Here is a 16,392-nt window from a genome sequence, read left to right as displayed (position 1 = left end):
ACGGACGGCTATCTAGGGCATGGATAGGGAAGGGTGCATCAACGGGCAGGAGGGAAATCCCTAACCTCACACAAAAATTACGATCAATGAAATTCCCAGCTGCGCCTGAATCGACTAGCGCCTTATGCTGGGACTGAGATGCAACCTGAGGAAATACCACAGGTATACAAAAGTGAACAACAGAGAGCTCTGGGTGAGGTGGGCGCCTACTCACCTGGAATGACTCCCCAGTGCGCGACCTGCTGCCTCGAACCCCTGGAGACCCTCCCCAGCACCTAGCCGCAGTGTGTCCTCTACGACGACAGTTGGTGCAGGGGACGGCCTCCCTCGGTATCTCCCTCCTCCTCTCTCTAGCGCCAGCACCCCCGAGCTTCATAGGACTCGGCTCAGAGGTGCTGGGGGATGGAATGGACGGCCCCAACTCTGGACGTCCGCGGGTGGCCAGCAGGGTATCCAGACGGATTGACATGTCCACCAGCTGGTCGAAGGTGAGATTGTTGTCCCTGCAGGCCAACTCTCGTCTAACGTCCTCACACAGGCTACACCGATAGTGGTCGATGAGGGCCCTCTCATTCCAGGCCGCATCCGCCGCTAGAGTCCGGAAGTCCAGGGCAAACTCCTGTGCGCTCCTCTTCCCCTTTCGAAGGTGGAACAGACGCTCTCCCGCCGCTTTACCCTCAGGGGGATGATCGAAAACAGCCCTGAAGCGGCGGGAGTACTCCGCGTAGCTGATGGTGGCGGCGTCTATTCCCCTCCATTCGGCATTGGCCCACTCCAACGCCTTGCCGGAGAGACAGGAGATGAGGGCGGAAACGCTCTCGTATCCCGAGGGCGCCGGGTGTATGGTTGCCAGGTAGAGCTCCACTTGAAGGAGGAACCCCTGACACCCGGCTGCGGTGCCATCATATGCCCTCGGGAGCGAGAGCCGAATGCCACTGGACTCCGGAGCTGGTATGGTGGGGCTGGCCGATGGTGGTGGTAAGGTAGGAGGTGTGGGCAAACCACCTCTCTCCCATCGGCGCAGGGTGTCCATGACCTCCTGCATGGCGGATCCGAGTTGCTGGATCCTGGCGTCCTGGTAGCTGACCCGATCCTCCAGCGACTCGGTTCCCGCCGTTGCTCCTGCTGACTCCATAGTAAATGGTGTGTTATTCTGTCACGGTATACTTGTGGATGTGGTGGTGAAGTCAGGCGCAGGACACAGCGGATAAGTCAAAACGACTTTACTTGACTCAATGACACAATACAAAAAATAACTAGCCTCGAACACACAGGAGGCGATAACCTACGCGCAACGCGTAAAACACTAATGCACAAAATATACCAAAAAGACAAACGACAGGCGGACAATAACACACAACTACAAAACATAACACAGTGAAACTTATAGGTGACATAATCAGGACAGAATACGAAACAGGTGCACTAAACTAGACATGACCAAACAAACATTGAAACATCCAACGGTGGCAGCTAGTATTCCGGGGACGACGAACGCCGAAGCCTGCCCGAACAAGGAGGAGGAGCAGCCTCGGCGGTATTCGTGACAGTGCCATGAGGTGTTGACTCCTGAGTGGCGCAGTGGTCTAAGGCACTGCATCGCAGTGCTAACTGTGCCACTAGAGATCCTGGTTCGAATCCAGGCTCTGTCGCAGCCGGCCGCGACCGGGAGACTCATGGGCGGCGCACAATTGGCCCAGCGTCGTCCAGGGTAGGGGAGGGAATGGCCGGCAGGGATGTAGCTCAGTTGATAGAGCATGGCGTTTGCAACGCCAGGGTTGTGGGTTCGATTCCCACGGGGGGCCAGTATAAAAAAATATGTATTCACTAACTGTAAGTCGCTCTGGATAAGAGCGTCTGCTAAATGACTAAAATGTAAATGTAAAATGTGTAATGGATCATGATGAATAGCTATCAGAACCGTCAGGCAAATTGACGTTCAGTGAGGACAGCACCCATTCCCATATTCAAGATTGTCAATGGAAGAGGCAAGTGCAGAATTCTCATTTCTTGCAGTTCAACCTCCAGTTACTGCTGGCGGTTTGAATACTGTGCTTGACAATGCCTGCCAAAAAGGTATATAATGGCAAATTATCAAATATATAAAACAATATTAAACATTAAGACACTTCAGAAAAGGATCTTATTCTGCACTAGACATGATTCAAAACATCATAATGGTGTTTAGAAGCATTAGAGACAGGAAACGACACCAAAAGAGAAGGGATCTAATTCTGCACTAAACAGGACTCGAAAACACCAAAATAGTGTTGCACAACACTTGATTAAGTGGTCTTACAACACACCATGTAATGTTTCAAAAGATCTCAGGATGATGTGTTTCAATACTCCAGCAATGTTGGTGGCAGCTCAGTTGCCACTAGTTTTGGTGTTACAAAGCACTTCATTTTAACAGTGTAGAGAGGAGAGTAGTGGAGAGCGTTGTGAGGCCCAAGGGTGAGGTGCTGAGTTTATGATGCCTCTGTCAGTAGGGGACTGCAGCCTGTTTACAGGGACAGAGAGCAGAGCAGCTCTGCCTTGTGTCACAGTGACTCTCTCTCTCTCTCACACACAAACACACACACACACACACACACACACACACACACACACATAAACTATATATATACACTCACACAGCCAGCCATACCACACAGGGGAATGCACACTGACTGTACTGCACTTCCTTTGAGCTGGTTTTGATTGGGTCTTAGGAGAGGAGACAGTGGGGAGTCGGTAGGTATTGAATTCATTATCTGTCCTTGTCATGTTTATTGTAAAGGTCAGGAAGCCAAATAGAACAGAACCCAAGAGAGGTTTACAGTGCAGATTGCATCTCAAGGTGTGTGTGCGACGTTTCATTTTGATACAGTACTATACAGTTGATAGATCACCACATTATTGAAGGAAAACCAGAACCCCATATACAGTGGGGAAAATAAGTATTTAGTCAGCCACCAATTGTGCAAGTTCTCCCACTTAAAAAGATGAGAGAGGCCTGTAATTTTCATCATAGGTACACGTCATCTATGACAGACAAAATGAGAAAAAAATATCCAGAAAATCACATTTTTGGATTTTTTATGAATTTATTTGCAAATTATGGTGGAAAATATGTATTTGGTCAATAACAAAAGTTTCTCAATACTTTGTTATATACCCTTTGTTGGCAATGACACAGGTCAAACATTTTCTGTAAGTCTTCACAAGGTTTTCACACACTGTTGCTGGTATTTCGGCTCTTTCCTCCATGCAGATCTCCTCTAGAGCAGTGATGTTTTGGGGCTGTCACTGGGCAACACGGACTTTCAACTCCCTCCAAAGATTTTCTATGGGGTTGAGATCTGGAGACTGGCTAGGCCACTCCAGGACCTTGAAATGCTTCTTACGAAGCCACTCCTTCGTCGCCCGGGCGGTGTGTTTGGGATCATTGTCATGCTGAAAGACCCAGCCACGTTTCATCTTAAATGCCCTTGCTGATGGAAGGAGGTTTTCACTCAAAATCTCACGATATATGGCCCCATTCATTCTTTCCTTTACATGGATCAGTCCTCCTGGTCCCTTTGCAGAAAAACAGCCCCAAAGCATGATGTTTCCACCCCCATGCTTCACAGTAGGTATGGTGTTCTTTGGATGCAACTCAGCATTCTTTGTCCTCCAAACACGACGAGTTGAGCTTTTACCAAAAAGTTATATTTTGATTTCATCTGACCATATGACATTCTCCCAATCCTCTTCTGGATCATCCAAATATACTCTAGCAAACTTCAGACGGGCCTGGACATGTACTGGCTTAAGCAGGGGGACACGTCTGGCACTGCAGGATTTGAGTCCCTGGCGGCGTAGTGTGTTACTGATGGTAGGCTTTGTTACTTTGGTCCCAGCTCTCTGCAGGTCATTCACTAGGTCCCCCCGTGTGGTTCTGGGATTTTTGCTCACCGTTCTTGTGATAATTTTAACCCCACGGGGTGAGATCTTGCGTGGAGCCCCAGATCGAGGGAGATTATCAGTGGTCTTGTATGTCTTCCATTTCCTAATAATTGCTCCCACAGTTGATTTCTTCAAACCAAGCTGCTTACCTATTGCAGATTCAGTCTTCCCAGCCTGGTGCAGGTCTACAATTTTGTTTCTGGTGTCCTTTGACAGCTCTTTGGTCTTGGCCATAGTGGAGTTTGGAGTGTGACTGTTTGAGGTTATGGACAGGTGTCTTTTATACTGATAACAAGTTCAAACAGGTGCCATTAATACAGGTAACGAGTGGAGGACAGAGGGGCCTCTTAAAGAAGAAGTTACAGGTCTGTGAGAGACAGAAGTCTTGCTTGTTTGTAGGTGACCAAATACTTATTTTCCACCATAATTTGCAAATAAATTCATAAAAAATCCTACAATGTGATTTTCTGGATTTTTTTCTCTCAATTCGTCTGTCATAGTTGACGTGTACCTATTATGAAAATTACAGGCCTCTCTCATCTTTTTAAGTGGGAGAACTTGCACAATTGGTGGCTGACTAAATACTTTTTTTCCCCACTGTATATGTAAATAGATGGCTCTGAGGAAAAGCATAGCTACCTCTCCCTACCCTACTACCAGAACAATAATGTTGTACAGTGTAATCCTGTACGTCTGTCTGTCTGTCTGTCTGAGATAGAGTCTGCTGGTTGTTGTAGACAGATGTAGGCCAGTGGACACAGCATGGAGAGGAATCCCTCGGTAGCCCAGCATATGCTGCTAGTCTGCTGCCTGTATCAGATCAGTGGAGAGGGGACGCATCCCAAATGGCACCCTATTCCCTACATAGTGCACTACTTTAGATCAGAGCTGGCCCTGGTCAAAAGTAGTGCACTATGTAGGGAATAGGTTGTCATTTGGGACGTAGTGAGTTAGCGCCAGTGCAGAGTATTGATAATCACTAACAGACTGGTCAATACCTCCCACCCACCTCCTGCTACCCTACTCCCACAGACTACTGTTCAGACAGAGAGAGGCTTTTAATGGCACAGGTTTATTACACATCCAAATTAAGATAGATTCATACTTAGAACGGCTAATAACGAATTACTGTAAATATCTCATATTTGATCAATATGTATAACAATATTGTTACAGCTAGCACTTGTGTGACCACATCTGCTCAAAGGAAATTGCCGTTAAATAAGCATATATTTTTTTAGAAAAGAGCAATAACATCCTTACTGTATTATTGGCATCCACACTCATCTAATCCACAAGATACATATTTAGCGGTACACATGCATGTTTCATGGTATAGTAACCACGTCAGTAGGGCTCACTGAATGAGTGGAGGAGAAAGTGGAGACATCAGTATCAATAATGTAATATGTCTTACCTCCTGAGGACACAGGCAGGGAGCTGCGAACAACAAACACACACACACACACACACACACATAGAGACACACACACACATAGAGACACACACACACATAGAGACACACACACACACATATAGACACACACACACATAGAGACACACACACTGGGAACAATGCAGCAGCAGAGCAGACCCTTGAACCTCTTACCAATCTGAACCAGAGACTGTTAATCATATCTCTCCCTGAATAACAAACCTAAGTGGCCTCATACAATGGCTTCTATATTATTTCTAGTGATCTTACCACCAAGAGCACCAACTGGCCTTCTGGGGCAGATGATCTAGGTGCAGAATAGCAGAGATTAATCAATAGGGCGTCGATATGACCTCACAGACAATAACGTACTGTATAATATCTTTGCATACCCGTGGCACCCTTCACTATTTCCTCTGACAGCCATGGTAAGAGCATTCCATGTTCTCCATAACTGTGTTATGTGTACCTGTATACCGTATGTTAGTGGGGTGTTTACTTGTGTTGTTGTGAAAACCTGGCGTCATTACTTAGTGCTTCTGAAGATTGAAACAGGTGCATAGAGGACCACAGTGTAGCACCTTGACTCAAAATATGAATTTATGCATTTTAATGAGAGAGAGAGAGAGAGAGATCCCTCAGCTCCTCTCCTGTCACCACAGAAGTGTTTTTGTGCTACGGCTCAGCTCCGCTGGTCCCGTCAGCCATTATTAACCTATGCTGTCTGTTTTTCTTTCTTTCTCGCTCTCTCTCTGTCTGTCAGGGGGAGGATTCTCTGGGTGCCATGGAGAAGGTGTGTCGCCAGTTGACCTATCACCTAAGCCCACACTCACAGTGGAGACGGCAGGGCATACTGAAGAGGAAGCCGCTGGCATGGTGAGGAGACAGGGGACACATCGTGTGTGTGTGTGCATCTGGTACCCTCTGAGGGGTCAATAGATCTAGAGAGAAAGTTTGGTCAAAGGCAGCATACACACACAGAGAAGAAGCTCTGATTATTTATTTATATGTGCGAAAGTTTCTCAAATGTACGTTTCTAATTTCTTAATGTAATTCTGGATCAGTGGTCTGGCGCACTCTTAGGCCTACACGCAAAAACTGCAGGCTTGCATGGGGCAGGCCTTTTTGTTTGTTCATTAAGGTGATTAGTTCGTGCAAATAAAAGGCTTGACGTGGCATCTTGGGCCGAAGGATCGGACTGAATCATTGTTTCGCCTGGCATCTTCTCTGATTTCCCAGTTCCTTCCTCATTGATCAATGTAGAGGACGTCACGAAAATGCCACATCAGCTGGTGTCTGGCTTGGTCCAGTCTAACTCAACTAAAACAAGACATCCTATGTGTGGGTGTGTCTTTGCGTACGTGTGTATCCGACTGTGTGACTGTGCGTGTGTGTGTTTCTATATAAATCTAATCTAGAACAACTCTGTGTACACAGACCGTATCTCATCTTTTCATTCATCATCTATTCCCAGCAGCCTTTCACTCTGCCCCTAGCTCTAACTGCTCTAGCCTATACTATATTGATTAATGGGAGTACTATTGACTCTGCTCAGTGAATGACAGCTCCACAGATGGGAATATGTGCTGCATGTTCCCCATCAGTGCTGCAGGTCTTCCAACTCTCAGGGCTCTGCAGTATACGGTGAAGTAGTGTCTGTGTGTGTGTGAGTTGTGGCGTGCGTGCTGGTGTGCTTCTGTGTGTGTGCGAGTTCGTGTGTATGTGCATGTGTGTTACACCATACACACTTCCAAAGTGTGTTATGGTGTAACTGTTTCAATAGATATTTTATTTATTTATGTATTTTATTTCACATTTATTTAACCAGGTAAGCGAGTTGAGAACAAGTTCTCATTTACAACTGCGACCTGGCCAAGATAAAGCAAAGCAGTGCGATATAAACAACACAGAGTTACATATGGGGTAAAAAAACATAAAGTCAAAAATACAACAGAAAATATATATATACAGTGTGTGCAAATGTAGCAAGTTATGGAGGTAAGGCAATAAATAGGCTATAGTGCAAAATAATTACAATAGTATTAACACTGGAATGCTAGATGTGCAAGAGATTATGTGCAAATAGAGATACTGGGGTGCAAAAGAGCAAAATAAATAACAATATAGGGATGAGGTAGTTGGGTGGGCTAATTTCAGATGGGCTGTGTACAGGTGCAGTGATCGGTAAGGTGCTCTGACAACTGATGCTTAAAGTTAGTGAGGGAGATAAGAGTCTTCAGCTTCAGAGATTTTTGCAATTCGTTCCAGTCATTGGCAGCAGAGAACTGGAAGGAATGGCGGCCAAAGGAGGGTTATGGGTCCATTGACCCTGGAGCTGGAGCCCAGCGGTGATGTTTTTATATTCCCAAAGCTTGAGCCTGTTCCCTCAGGGCCACACACACACACACACACACACACACACACCACACACACACACACTGGGGTGCAGAGGGATTAACAGCCCACATGTTCCTCAGCTCTCTCTCTGTCTCCAGTCTCTCTTATCATTACAGCTCTGAGCTCTACTATCGCCTGCTATTGTTCCACAGTGGAATCACCATAGAAATAGGATCCCTTGAAGGGACAATACTACGCCTACGCGGTAGCCCACAGTACAGGGTTCTAATCACATTAGCACTGTACACGGCTCTGACCATATAAATATAATTCTATTTATATAGCTCTGACAGTCCAGTGGGATTACCATATAATTAAAATGATGACTGTTCTGGGACCAGCGCTGTTACTTATTAATTTTAATTTTTTTAAATAAACAAAAGTTTATTTAAAAACATATTGTAAAGTGGTTGTCCCACTGGCTATCATAAGGTGAATGCACCAATTTGTAAGTCGCTCTGGATAAGAGCGTCTGCTAAATGACGAAAATGTAAATGTAAAAATTTTACTTTTAGTTAGCTGTACAGTAGATCCTCACTCCAATGCATAGACTGCTTAAAGCCTTTAAATTATAACAAACTTCATCAGACAACAGCTAGTATCTTTTTTTGTATCTTTCCCTACGTCTAAGGACATTTTAGTCATTTAGCAGACGCTCTTATCCAGAGCGACTTACAGTAGTGAGTGCATATCATTTTGTAATTTTGCATTCCTGTCCTCCGTCGGAATTGCAAGCGCCATGGTCTACCAACTAAGCCACATCTCGTTTCTATACATTATAGTCCTCTTTCAACATTTTATACTTTGACATTCCTTATCCATTCCAGGACAAATTATATTCCGTGTTTAAGGCTGAGTCAGCCACTGCCCAACTATATCAAGACTACGGTTCAGTATCTAACTAGGGGAAGTTCACTCATTAGGTTTCCCAGTACTTATTTTAACCAAGACTCACTTGAACTGGAAATGGGGCTTAGGGGCTGGTATAACTCAGTCAAGCAGTTCCCCCTGGAAGAAGTAGAGTGTGTGTGTGTGTTTTTGTGCATGTGTCCATATGTGTGTGTCCATCCATACGTGTGTTTGTGTGTGCACGGTGCGTGATGAAGTCATGACCAGTCCAGGGCTGAGGCAGAGTGTATGAGACAGTAGAGGAGAAGGAGAAGGAGGAGGAGGAGATGAGCCCTTTCCTCCAGTGCTCCTGTCCCCCATGCTAATTAGCTAGCGGCTAATGAAACCCATGGCAAAAGGCTTTAAGGGCCCCGACACCTCCACCACAAAGACAGAGGTACGGAGATAACATTCACTGGGATAAAGCTAAAGTGATCCACAGAACACATTATATGCAGACCTGGGTTCAAATACAATTTGCAATCATTTCAAATAATTTAGCTAGGCTCACTTTGAGATTGCCTTGTGCAATAGAGCCAATGGAATAGTCCCAATAGTCCCAAAAGCCCGCCCCCTGTCACTCCAGGCAGACTAAAGCAAACAGTCAAAGTATTTGAAAGATTTGAAATGGTATTTCAGCCTAGGTCTGATTATATGCAGAGCACTCCGTGTCTGTGAGTGTTAGTCAGTGAGATCGAGATATTGAAGAGGTTTCCTCTAGTTACCTCTGTAATTACGGAGTCTAGGAGGACCCGGGAGGCACTGACATGCACTAGTTTACTCTACAATAGAACCCAGGTACTTACTTCAGACTATGTGACAAGGAGTATTCCTAACTAGCAACCCTTGTCACAATAACCTTCTCAAAACATTTTCAAATGACATACTGATGGCCTTAGTTGTCTATGCAGTACAACTGTTTACCCAGGCCAAAACCCAGTCCATAATGAACGACATCCGACTCGATCTGACAAACAGTAAAACTGACAACTAGAACGCATTTCTCCTGAGACAGACACACAGACACCGTACTGAGGAAGGACGATCATGAAGTAGGTTACAGAAACAGGGTGTTCATCTGTACAGTACTTAGCTCTCAAAGTCCATTGTGACATCTTGTTTTCTTGAGCGGATGGATGGTTAGGGGGCTGGAACATAATTACAAATAATTTGTAGACTACAAATTGACAGCAAGAAGCCCAAACAGATATAACATTTGACTAAAACATAATCATCAAACCTTGCATAAATTGGTGTACGAACATATATATCTCTGTATTATGCGTTGGAATACTTTGGAACAGATTTCCAAAATTGGAATAACTTGGAACTGATTTGCTGGTGTTTTTACAGGCTTTTATGTCTAATAATATTTTTGGGGGGGGGCAGCAGCAGGAGCGTTCAGTGTGTCTCCAACTCTCACTCCTCATCCGTTAGTCATTGTTCACTGCCTTTCTCCCTCAATCTATTCTCTTCTCACTTGACCGGTATGCACAATGTGAGCCAAAAGACAGGGTCACATTACAATGGTTATGATATGCAAAAGAGGTTACAGCATTAATATTCATTAACTCTATTTTTATGTGGCTTTGTCCCCCTCTTCTCTCTCTCTCCCCCCTCTCTCTCTTGCTCTCTCTCTCCCCCCTCTTCTCTCCCCCCCTCTCCCTATCTCTCTCCCCCCCTCTCCCTATCGCCCCCCCCCTCTCCCTATCTCTCTCTCTCTCTCTCTCTCTTTCTCTCTCTCTCTCTCTCTCTCTCTCACCAGGGCCTTGGCTTGATATTTGTCTCACCCACAATCGATGGTACTGCATGATGATGACCTCACAGCCAAGTCACTGGTGTCCCCCTTATTGAGCCTCATCAAAGAGCCTCTGTTCCAACACAGCTAGCTTTCTGCATGCTAATCACAGCTAGCAGTTAGCATGCTAATCACAGCTAGCAGTTTGCATGCTAATCACAGCTAGCAGTTAGCATGCTAGTCATAACACTCAGTAGAAGAGGAAAACCTAAAGTACTGTCGTTCTTTTGCACACCCCAAACATCCTTTTAACATAAAACTGCCTATCGAATGGGTGTAACTTAGCTTTAATGTATGTTGTTTGTCGATCTACTCTAGATCGGTCGCCATGTAGTATGTGGTACAAGCATTTCGCTACACCCGCAATAACATCTGCTAAATATGTGACCAATAACATTTGATTTGATTTGATCTAAGCCCTAAGGTCCTGACTCCTGTGTCTGAGAGGGAGAGAACTCGGCTCAGCGTTGCTCTAGTCTAAAGCGTGGGATTTTAATGTATGTTGTTAGTCAATCTACTCTAGATCGGTCCCATGTGGTATGTAGTATCTAAGCCATAAGGTCCTGACTCCTGTGTCTGAGAGGGAGAGAACTCGGCTCAGCGTTGCTCTAGTCTAAAGCGTGGGATTCTGGCCGGAAGCCAAGCTGATAGTGTGGGATTGATGTCCTGTACGACGTTTCATCTGTTTTTATTTACATTCTGCTCTGCTTTTTAGATTTGTCACAGGGAGAATGCTGAAAGGGAGCCAGGGATTCATCATGAGGTCATAACCCAGGGACCATTGACTTCGACCCATAGACAAATAATTACTAGAACGGATATTTAAGTCAACATTCCGTGTTGGGTGGGCCGTCAGCCATATTGAGTGTAGGCATGACCGTACTGTCAATTGTACACTGTCTGAAGGATTTTCCCATTTGAGTAATTCCATTTGTTTGCTTTGACCCAATTCCCATTAAAAGCAATTAGCTTGAGAGAAGTTATGGAACTTTTTTTTAATAGTAATTAATAACAAAACAAAATCTGGACTGATTTAGCAGCAAATGTGGGACTGCACATGTCGCAATGTTGTTGGCAGATTAGAGCGGAGTGCTTGACCCATATAATTTTAAATATAACGGACATTCACGTTCAGGTCAATGTTCTGTGATTAGTCCCTTCTAGTAATTCTATGCCTGGACCAACTAATAAATGGGTCTCTGCTTTGGCTCACATCCTGTCACTACACAGCCATTGGGAGGGAGATTTACTATTGTTACGGTAAATTCCGAATTGGGGGGAATGTTGAGTAATAATTGGGGTCCAGACCTCATTGTGCCTCACAAGCATTGTATTGTTTTCATTTGTACCTGGAAGACGTTCAAGTCTGATCTCACTTTTCCTTTTTATGTCATAAAATGCAGAGCAGGCCTTCGTTCAGTTATTTTTAGCAGTTAGCATGTGTTGTGAGCGCATGTCTAACATCTTTACGTTGGAACATTTGTTTTTCTTCTTCTACCCCCAGAGGTCTGGATTATCTGGACGCACTTCTTTCTTTCTAGTTCTCATTTCATTCTGTGGTCATTTTTAGGTTTAGAGTGTTGGTTTACACACCTTACTCAGATATTGTTCTGAGCAAACAACATTCCCAATCAGTGTTTTACTGCTTGTTATAAAGTAAGTAGCCTTGGCTTGTGCGAGCTGGAACAGCTCATAGCAGTGGGAGCCTATCTCCTGTTTCTATGAGGCAGCATGAGGCAGCTTGATGTACAAGTACATCCCTCTGGACAGCGCACTAGTCTATCGCAGGGCCTTACCCCCAATCTATCTCCCTATTGCTGAGTGCCAAGCAGAGACGCATCAGGTCCCATTTTCACAGTCTTTGGTATGACTTGGCTGGGCATCGAACTCCCAACCTTCCAATCTCTGGGCAAACACTCTAACCACAAGGCACTGCGTTGTTTACTGCTTGTTGACTGATGGCAAAAAGATCCATCTGTATCTCTTCCGAAAGCGTTCAAACTCACATCGCTGGATGTTGTTATTATGACTCATAATGACCAAATTGAAAGACACTCCACACCTGGGTGTCACCCACAGTATTAAGACACAAGCTTATGATAAAACGCATGAACACTCCAGCTGTGCCACAGAGAGCCACTTGTTTGTTTCGATGAGGTCGGCAGAAAATCTCCCTCAGTTCACTCTCATCGTATTTGTTTGTTTGGATCATATGGACAGATTTGCAAACCGAAACACAACACAGACTGGCAGACTACTAATTATGCAGAAACTAAAACATCTCTCTCTCTCTTTCTCTCTCTCCCCATCTCTCCTCCTCTGATTATCTCTGTGCAAACCTTTCCATGTAAGCGGGAAAACCCATTTCGCTGCTCCTCAGCACATGAAGTGTCAGGAAATGGTGAAAACAACAGTATTACAGATAGTAATGTAATTGGTCTACCTACCTGTCGCTATGCCTGGGGCTCCATGCTCCTGCTCTCTGTCATGGCTGGCCTTGTCTCATCACAGGCTCTTAGTAGTGTAATATCCTTCCTGTCAGGGGGATGTTGCTCTCAGAGATAGCTCAATGCAAGCAACTTTAAAACACCCTTATAGTTTTGTTGACTATATAATATATGGACCTTTGCCATGTTTCGTGCTTGGGAAAAATACAATTTGCATACACATTTTGAATTGGAGATATTCAACAGATTTACCTACAATTGAGTCAACACACGCATCGTGACATGTAACTGATTACTTCTCTCCCCCCCCCCCCCCCCCCAGTCTCAAGGTAATGCTGTCGACCCCTCCCCCTAACGGGGCGCTGGACCTGTCGGGCATCCCCCTGACGGTGCGTGACATGGAGCGCCTGTGTGTCTACCTGCAACGCCACGCCCCCATCATCTGCAGCCTGGAGCTGGGTTTCACCGAGCTCACCGACGACGCCTTCCTCCTCCTCCTGCCCACGCTGGCCGCCCTGCCCCGCCTGGAGACCCTGGCCCTCAATGGCAACCGGCTGACCCGTGCCGTCCTCAAGGAGCTGACGGACAGTCTGAAGGACCCGGCCAGCTTCCCCAGTGTCACGTGGATCGACCTGGGCAACAACGTGGACATCTTCTCCCTGCCCCAGCCCTTCCTGGTGAGTCTGAGGAAGCGCTGCCCCAAGCAGGGCAACCTGCCCACCATCCTGGAGTTTGGTGAGAGCCAGGCCAGCGAGCCCGAGGGGAGGGTGGGGGATGATGACGATGACAGGGATGACATCAACAGGACAGAGAGCATGGATGAGCTGAGGTCGGAGGTGGAGGGGGAGATGGATGAAGAGACAGAGATTGAGGAGATGATGGAAGAGTTGCTGGACTTTGACCTGGAGGTGCAGGGGAAGGAGGACGAGATAGAGGATAGCATGTGGACAATGGAGGAGCAGAGGATGGAAGGAAAGCGGAGGGAGGAGACACGGGGACAGGGAATTAGGAAGATGGTGGGGAAGGCAGAGCTAGAGGAGGAAGACACACAGAGTCAGTCCTCCCACTTGTCGTGCTCCAGCCAATCGCAGCATTCTTCTGGAGTGGTTGAGCTGATGAAGGAGGAAGAAGGAGAGGAGGGGACAGATCACTTAGATCACCTGACCTGAGCAAGAGCCCCGGTCCACTCTGCTTGTAACTTCCCCTCCCACATTTTGTCTAGAATGAGAAGAGAGCAGTACCAGCAAACAGTGAACGTTTCTATTACCTTAGGTAACGTTCTTGGAATGCATAGGTAACCGGAAATTGTTTCCTGGGTTGGACATCTGGGGGGAGGGGCTCTGTCATCTCAACCTTCTGGAATGTTTCCGGAATATCCAACTGATCTGGGTGGACTGTTTGTCCACGGATGCACAGTTTAGGGAGATGACAATCCAGGTTAAAAGAGGAGGACGTTTGTGATAACTCTTATTGTTGTTTCATTATGAATTAGGATTATAATCCCCTGTAGTAAAGAGTAATAGATATATTATATATCAAATGTAGAAAGAAATTACATTTTGAAATGTACATGTGAGTATGTCAAATCTGGCACGTATGAGATGTTTCATTCAGGTTTTACTTCCTGCTAATCCTGTCCTATAGATGGATGAATGCCTATGTGCCTGTCACTTGTTCCCCTGTTGTTTGGGAGACTGTATGTCAGAGAGCGAGACAGACAGACAGACGGCTGACGGACGGACGGACGGACGGATGGACAGACAGATAGGTAACAAGACAGAGGAAGAGCGTTAGACACAGACAGCTTTGGTGTGTGAACAAGATTGCATCTTTCTCTCTGCTCTGATACTACAGTATGTCTGTCTCTCTATCTCGCTGACCAGCACTCTCTTCACCAATCCTACCTACCCAGTATTTTTTATGCATATGCATGTTCGATTTCTGATGTGATGTGAGTGCACTAAGAGTACCTTTAAACAAGTGCTATTGGCGGAAAGAATTGATGGAAACCAAAAAAATACTGGGTGTAAGGCGGGTTGAATGTGAAAGGAAAAGATTCTGACTATAAGGCTCATGATTGTAAAACATGTGAGGGAAGAGTCTGTTGCTGTGACGAAAAGCAGTGTTTAGGCTAAGGAAAAGGGCTTAGGAGCTACGGTGACGGGAGCTACGGTGACGGGAGCTACGGTGACGGGAGCTACGGTGACAGTTGTAGTGAACAGAACCATTCAATCAAGATATTATGTAGTTCAGCGCACAGTGCTGAATAACAACCCATCTTTAGTAGCCTCGCTTTTCCCCTTTATCCCTGCCAGTCATGTAGAGTGCACGTATCACTTATCACCGTTGTATGAAAATGTTGAGTAGTATTTTATTGTGTGATTACAACAGTGCCATCTAACATGGACTGTCTCTAGGCTACGGCTATAGAACATTCCCTCATTCTCAGTAAATATGTAGCTCTCACACAGCCTATGTTTTCCCATTTGTAACAACGGACTAATAAAACGCTTTAAGAATTAGGATTATTCGCTTCATCTTCTTTGTTAATTGTGTATATGAGGTACCGTATACCTTTAAGGGCAGTAACATGGGGTTATGTGTCAACTGAGGTGAATGCAATTGGGTCCAGATGTTCAATGTCAGTTCTCAGAAGTGTAATTCCTCAAAACTATTATCATCCCCCAAAAAAGATAGACATTTGTGCTGATAATGTGGTTGTTATACTGTATTCAAATGAGAAGATAGTGGATATACTGTATCTCAACAAACCAATTAGGACCCTAATTCTTATGGTCTCATCGTGTCCAGAACTCTATCCACCATTGCACAGTGCTGCCCCACAAGCACTTTTTGAAGCGTATATTCTGTTCTCAGGTCTACTCCTATCTGAGACTTGTCTTATTAACTCAAGTCTTTCATATTTCAGAGAAAGTCCAGTTGAACACGTTGTGTGTATGTGGGTCTATAGGAGCTGTAATAGATGAGTACACTGTCTGTATTTGCAGGATGTTCCACTGTGTCTCTGATGAATTTTTCTGTGAGAGTGCTTTGTCTGTCTGGGTGCAGTGTCTTGTGTCTCGATGGTTGGTTTTGGGAGGACAGACTCAACTGTCTCTTAGGTCCCCAGACAATGTGTAACAGTCACCATAGACACTGCTGACAGTGACAAGAATTGGAAGACGTTTCTCTGGAACTCAGTCCATATTATCTGTCAAACTGAGAAGATGTGATAATGCAGTTTGTTTCTTTGTATACTTGTTTGTTTGGGAATCTCTGGCACCTCTCTCCTCACTGCCCACAGCACTGTAATTTCCCCTCCCAAACCAGTGGATGATTATTAGTGGAATATTAAAACAAAATAAGCTAAATGTGCCTGAGTTAATGGAGCAGACTAAACGGTTCAAAAATACAAATAAACCAAAGGTGTGTACTGGAATTTCTAGACTTGTGTGTACTTGAATTTTGCTATTATGATATTGAGTGTATCATGGATT

The 16,392-nt window shown here is 45.3% G+C and overlaps 1 protein-coding gene across 1 annotated transcript; it reads left to right on the top strand.

Annotated features, from left to right (window-relative positions):
- Positions 1–6,128: 6,128 nt before the first annotated feature.
- LOC311122670 (leucine-rich repeat-containing protein 75A-like) lies at positions 6,129–14,064 on the top strand (the record flags this gene model as incomplete). The annotated part of the gene is made up of 2 exons (XM_084197006.1): positions 6,129–6,241; positions 13,218–14,064. Coding segments are annotated over 2 exons (960 nt in total), but the record flags the coding sequence as incomplete, so codon positions are not given.
- Between the last annotated feature and the right edge of the window lie 2,328 nt (positions 14,065–16,392).

The sequence above is a fragment of the Coregonus lavaretus genome, assembly GCF_964263955.1.
Source record: "Coregonus lavaretus genome assembly, contig: HAP1_SCAFFOLD_1248, whole genome shotgun sequence".
Lineage (NCBI taxonomy): Eukaryota > Metazoa > Chordata > Actinopteri > Salmoniformes > Salmonidae > Coregonus > Coregonus lavaretus.
The sequence above is the reverse complement of the archived record's forward strand: the minus strand, read 5'-3'. Positions and strand labels throughout refer to the sequence as shown.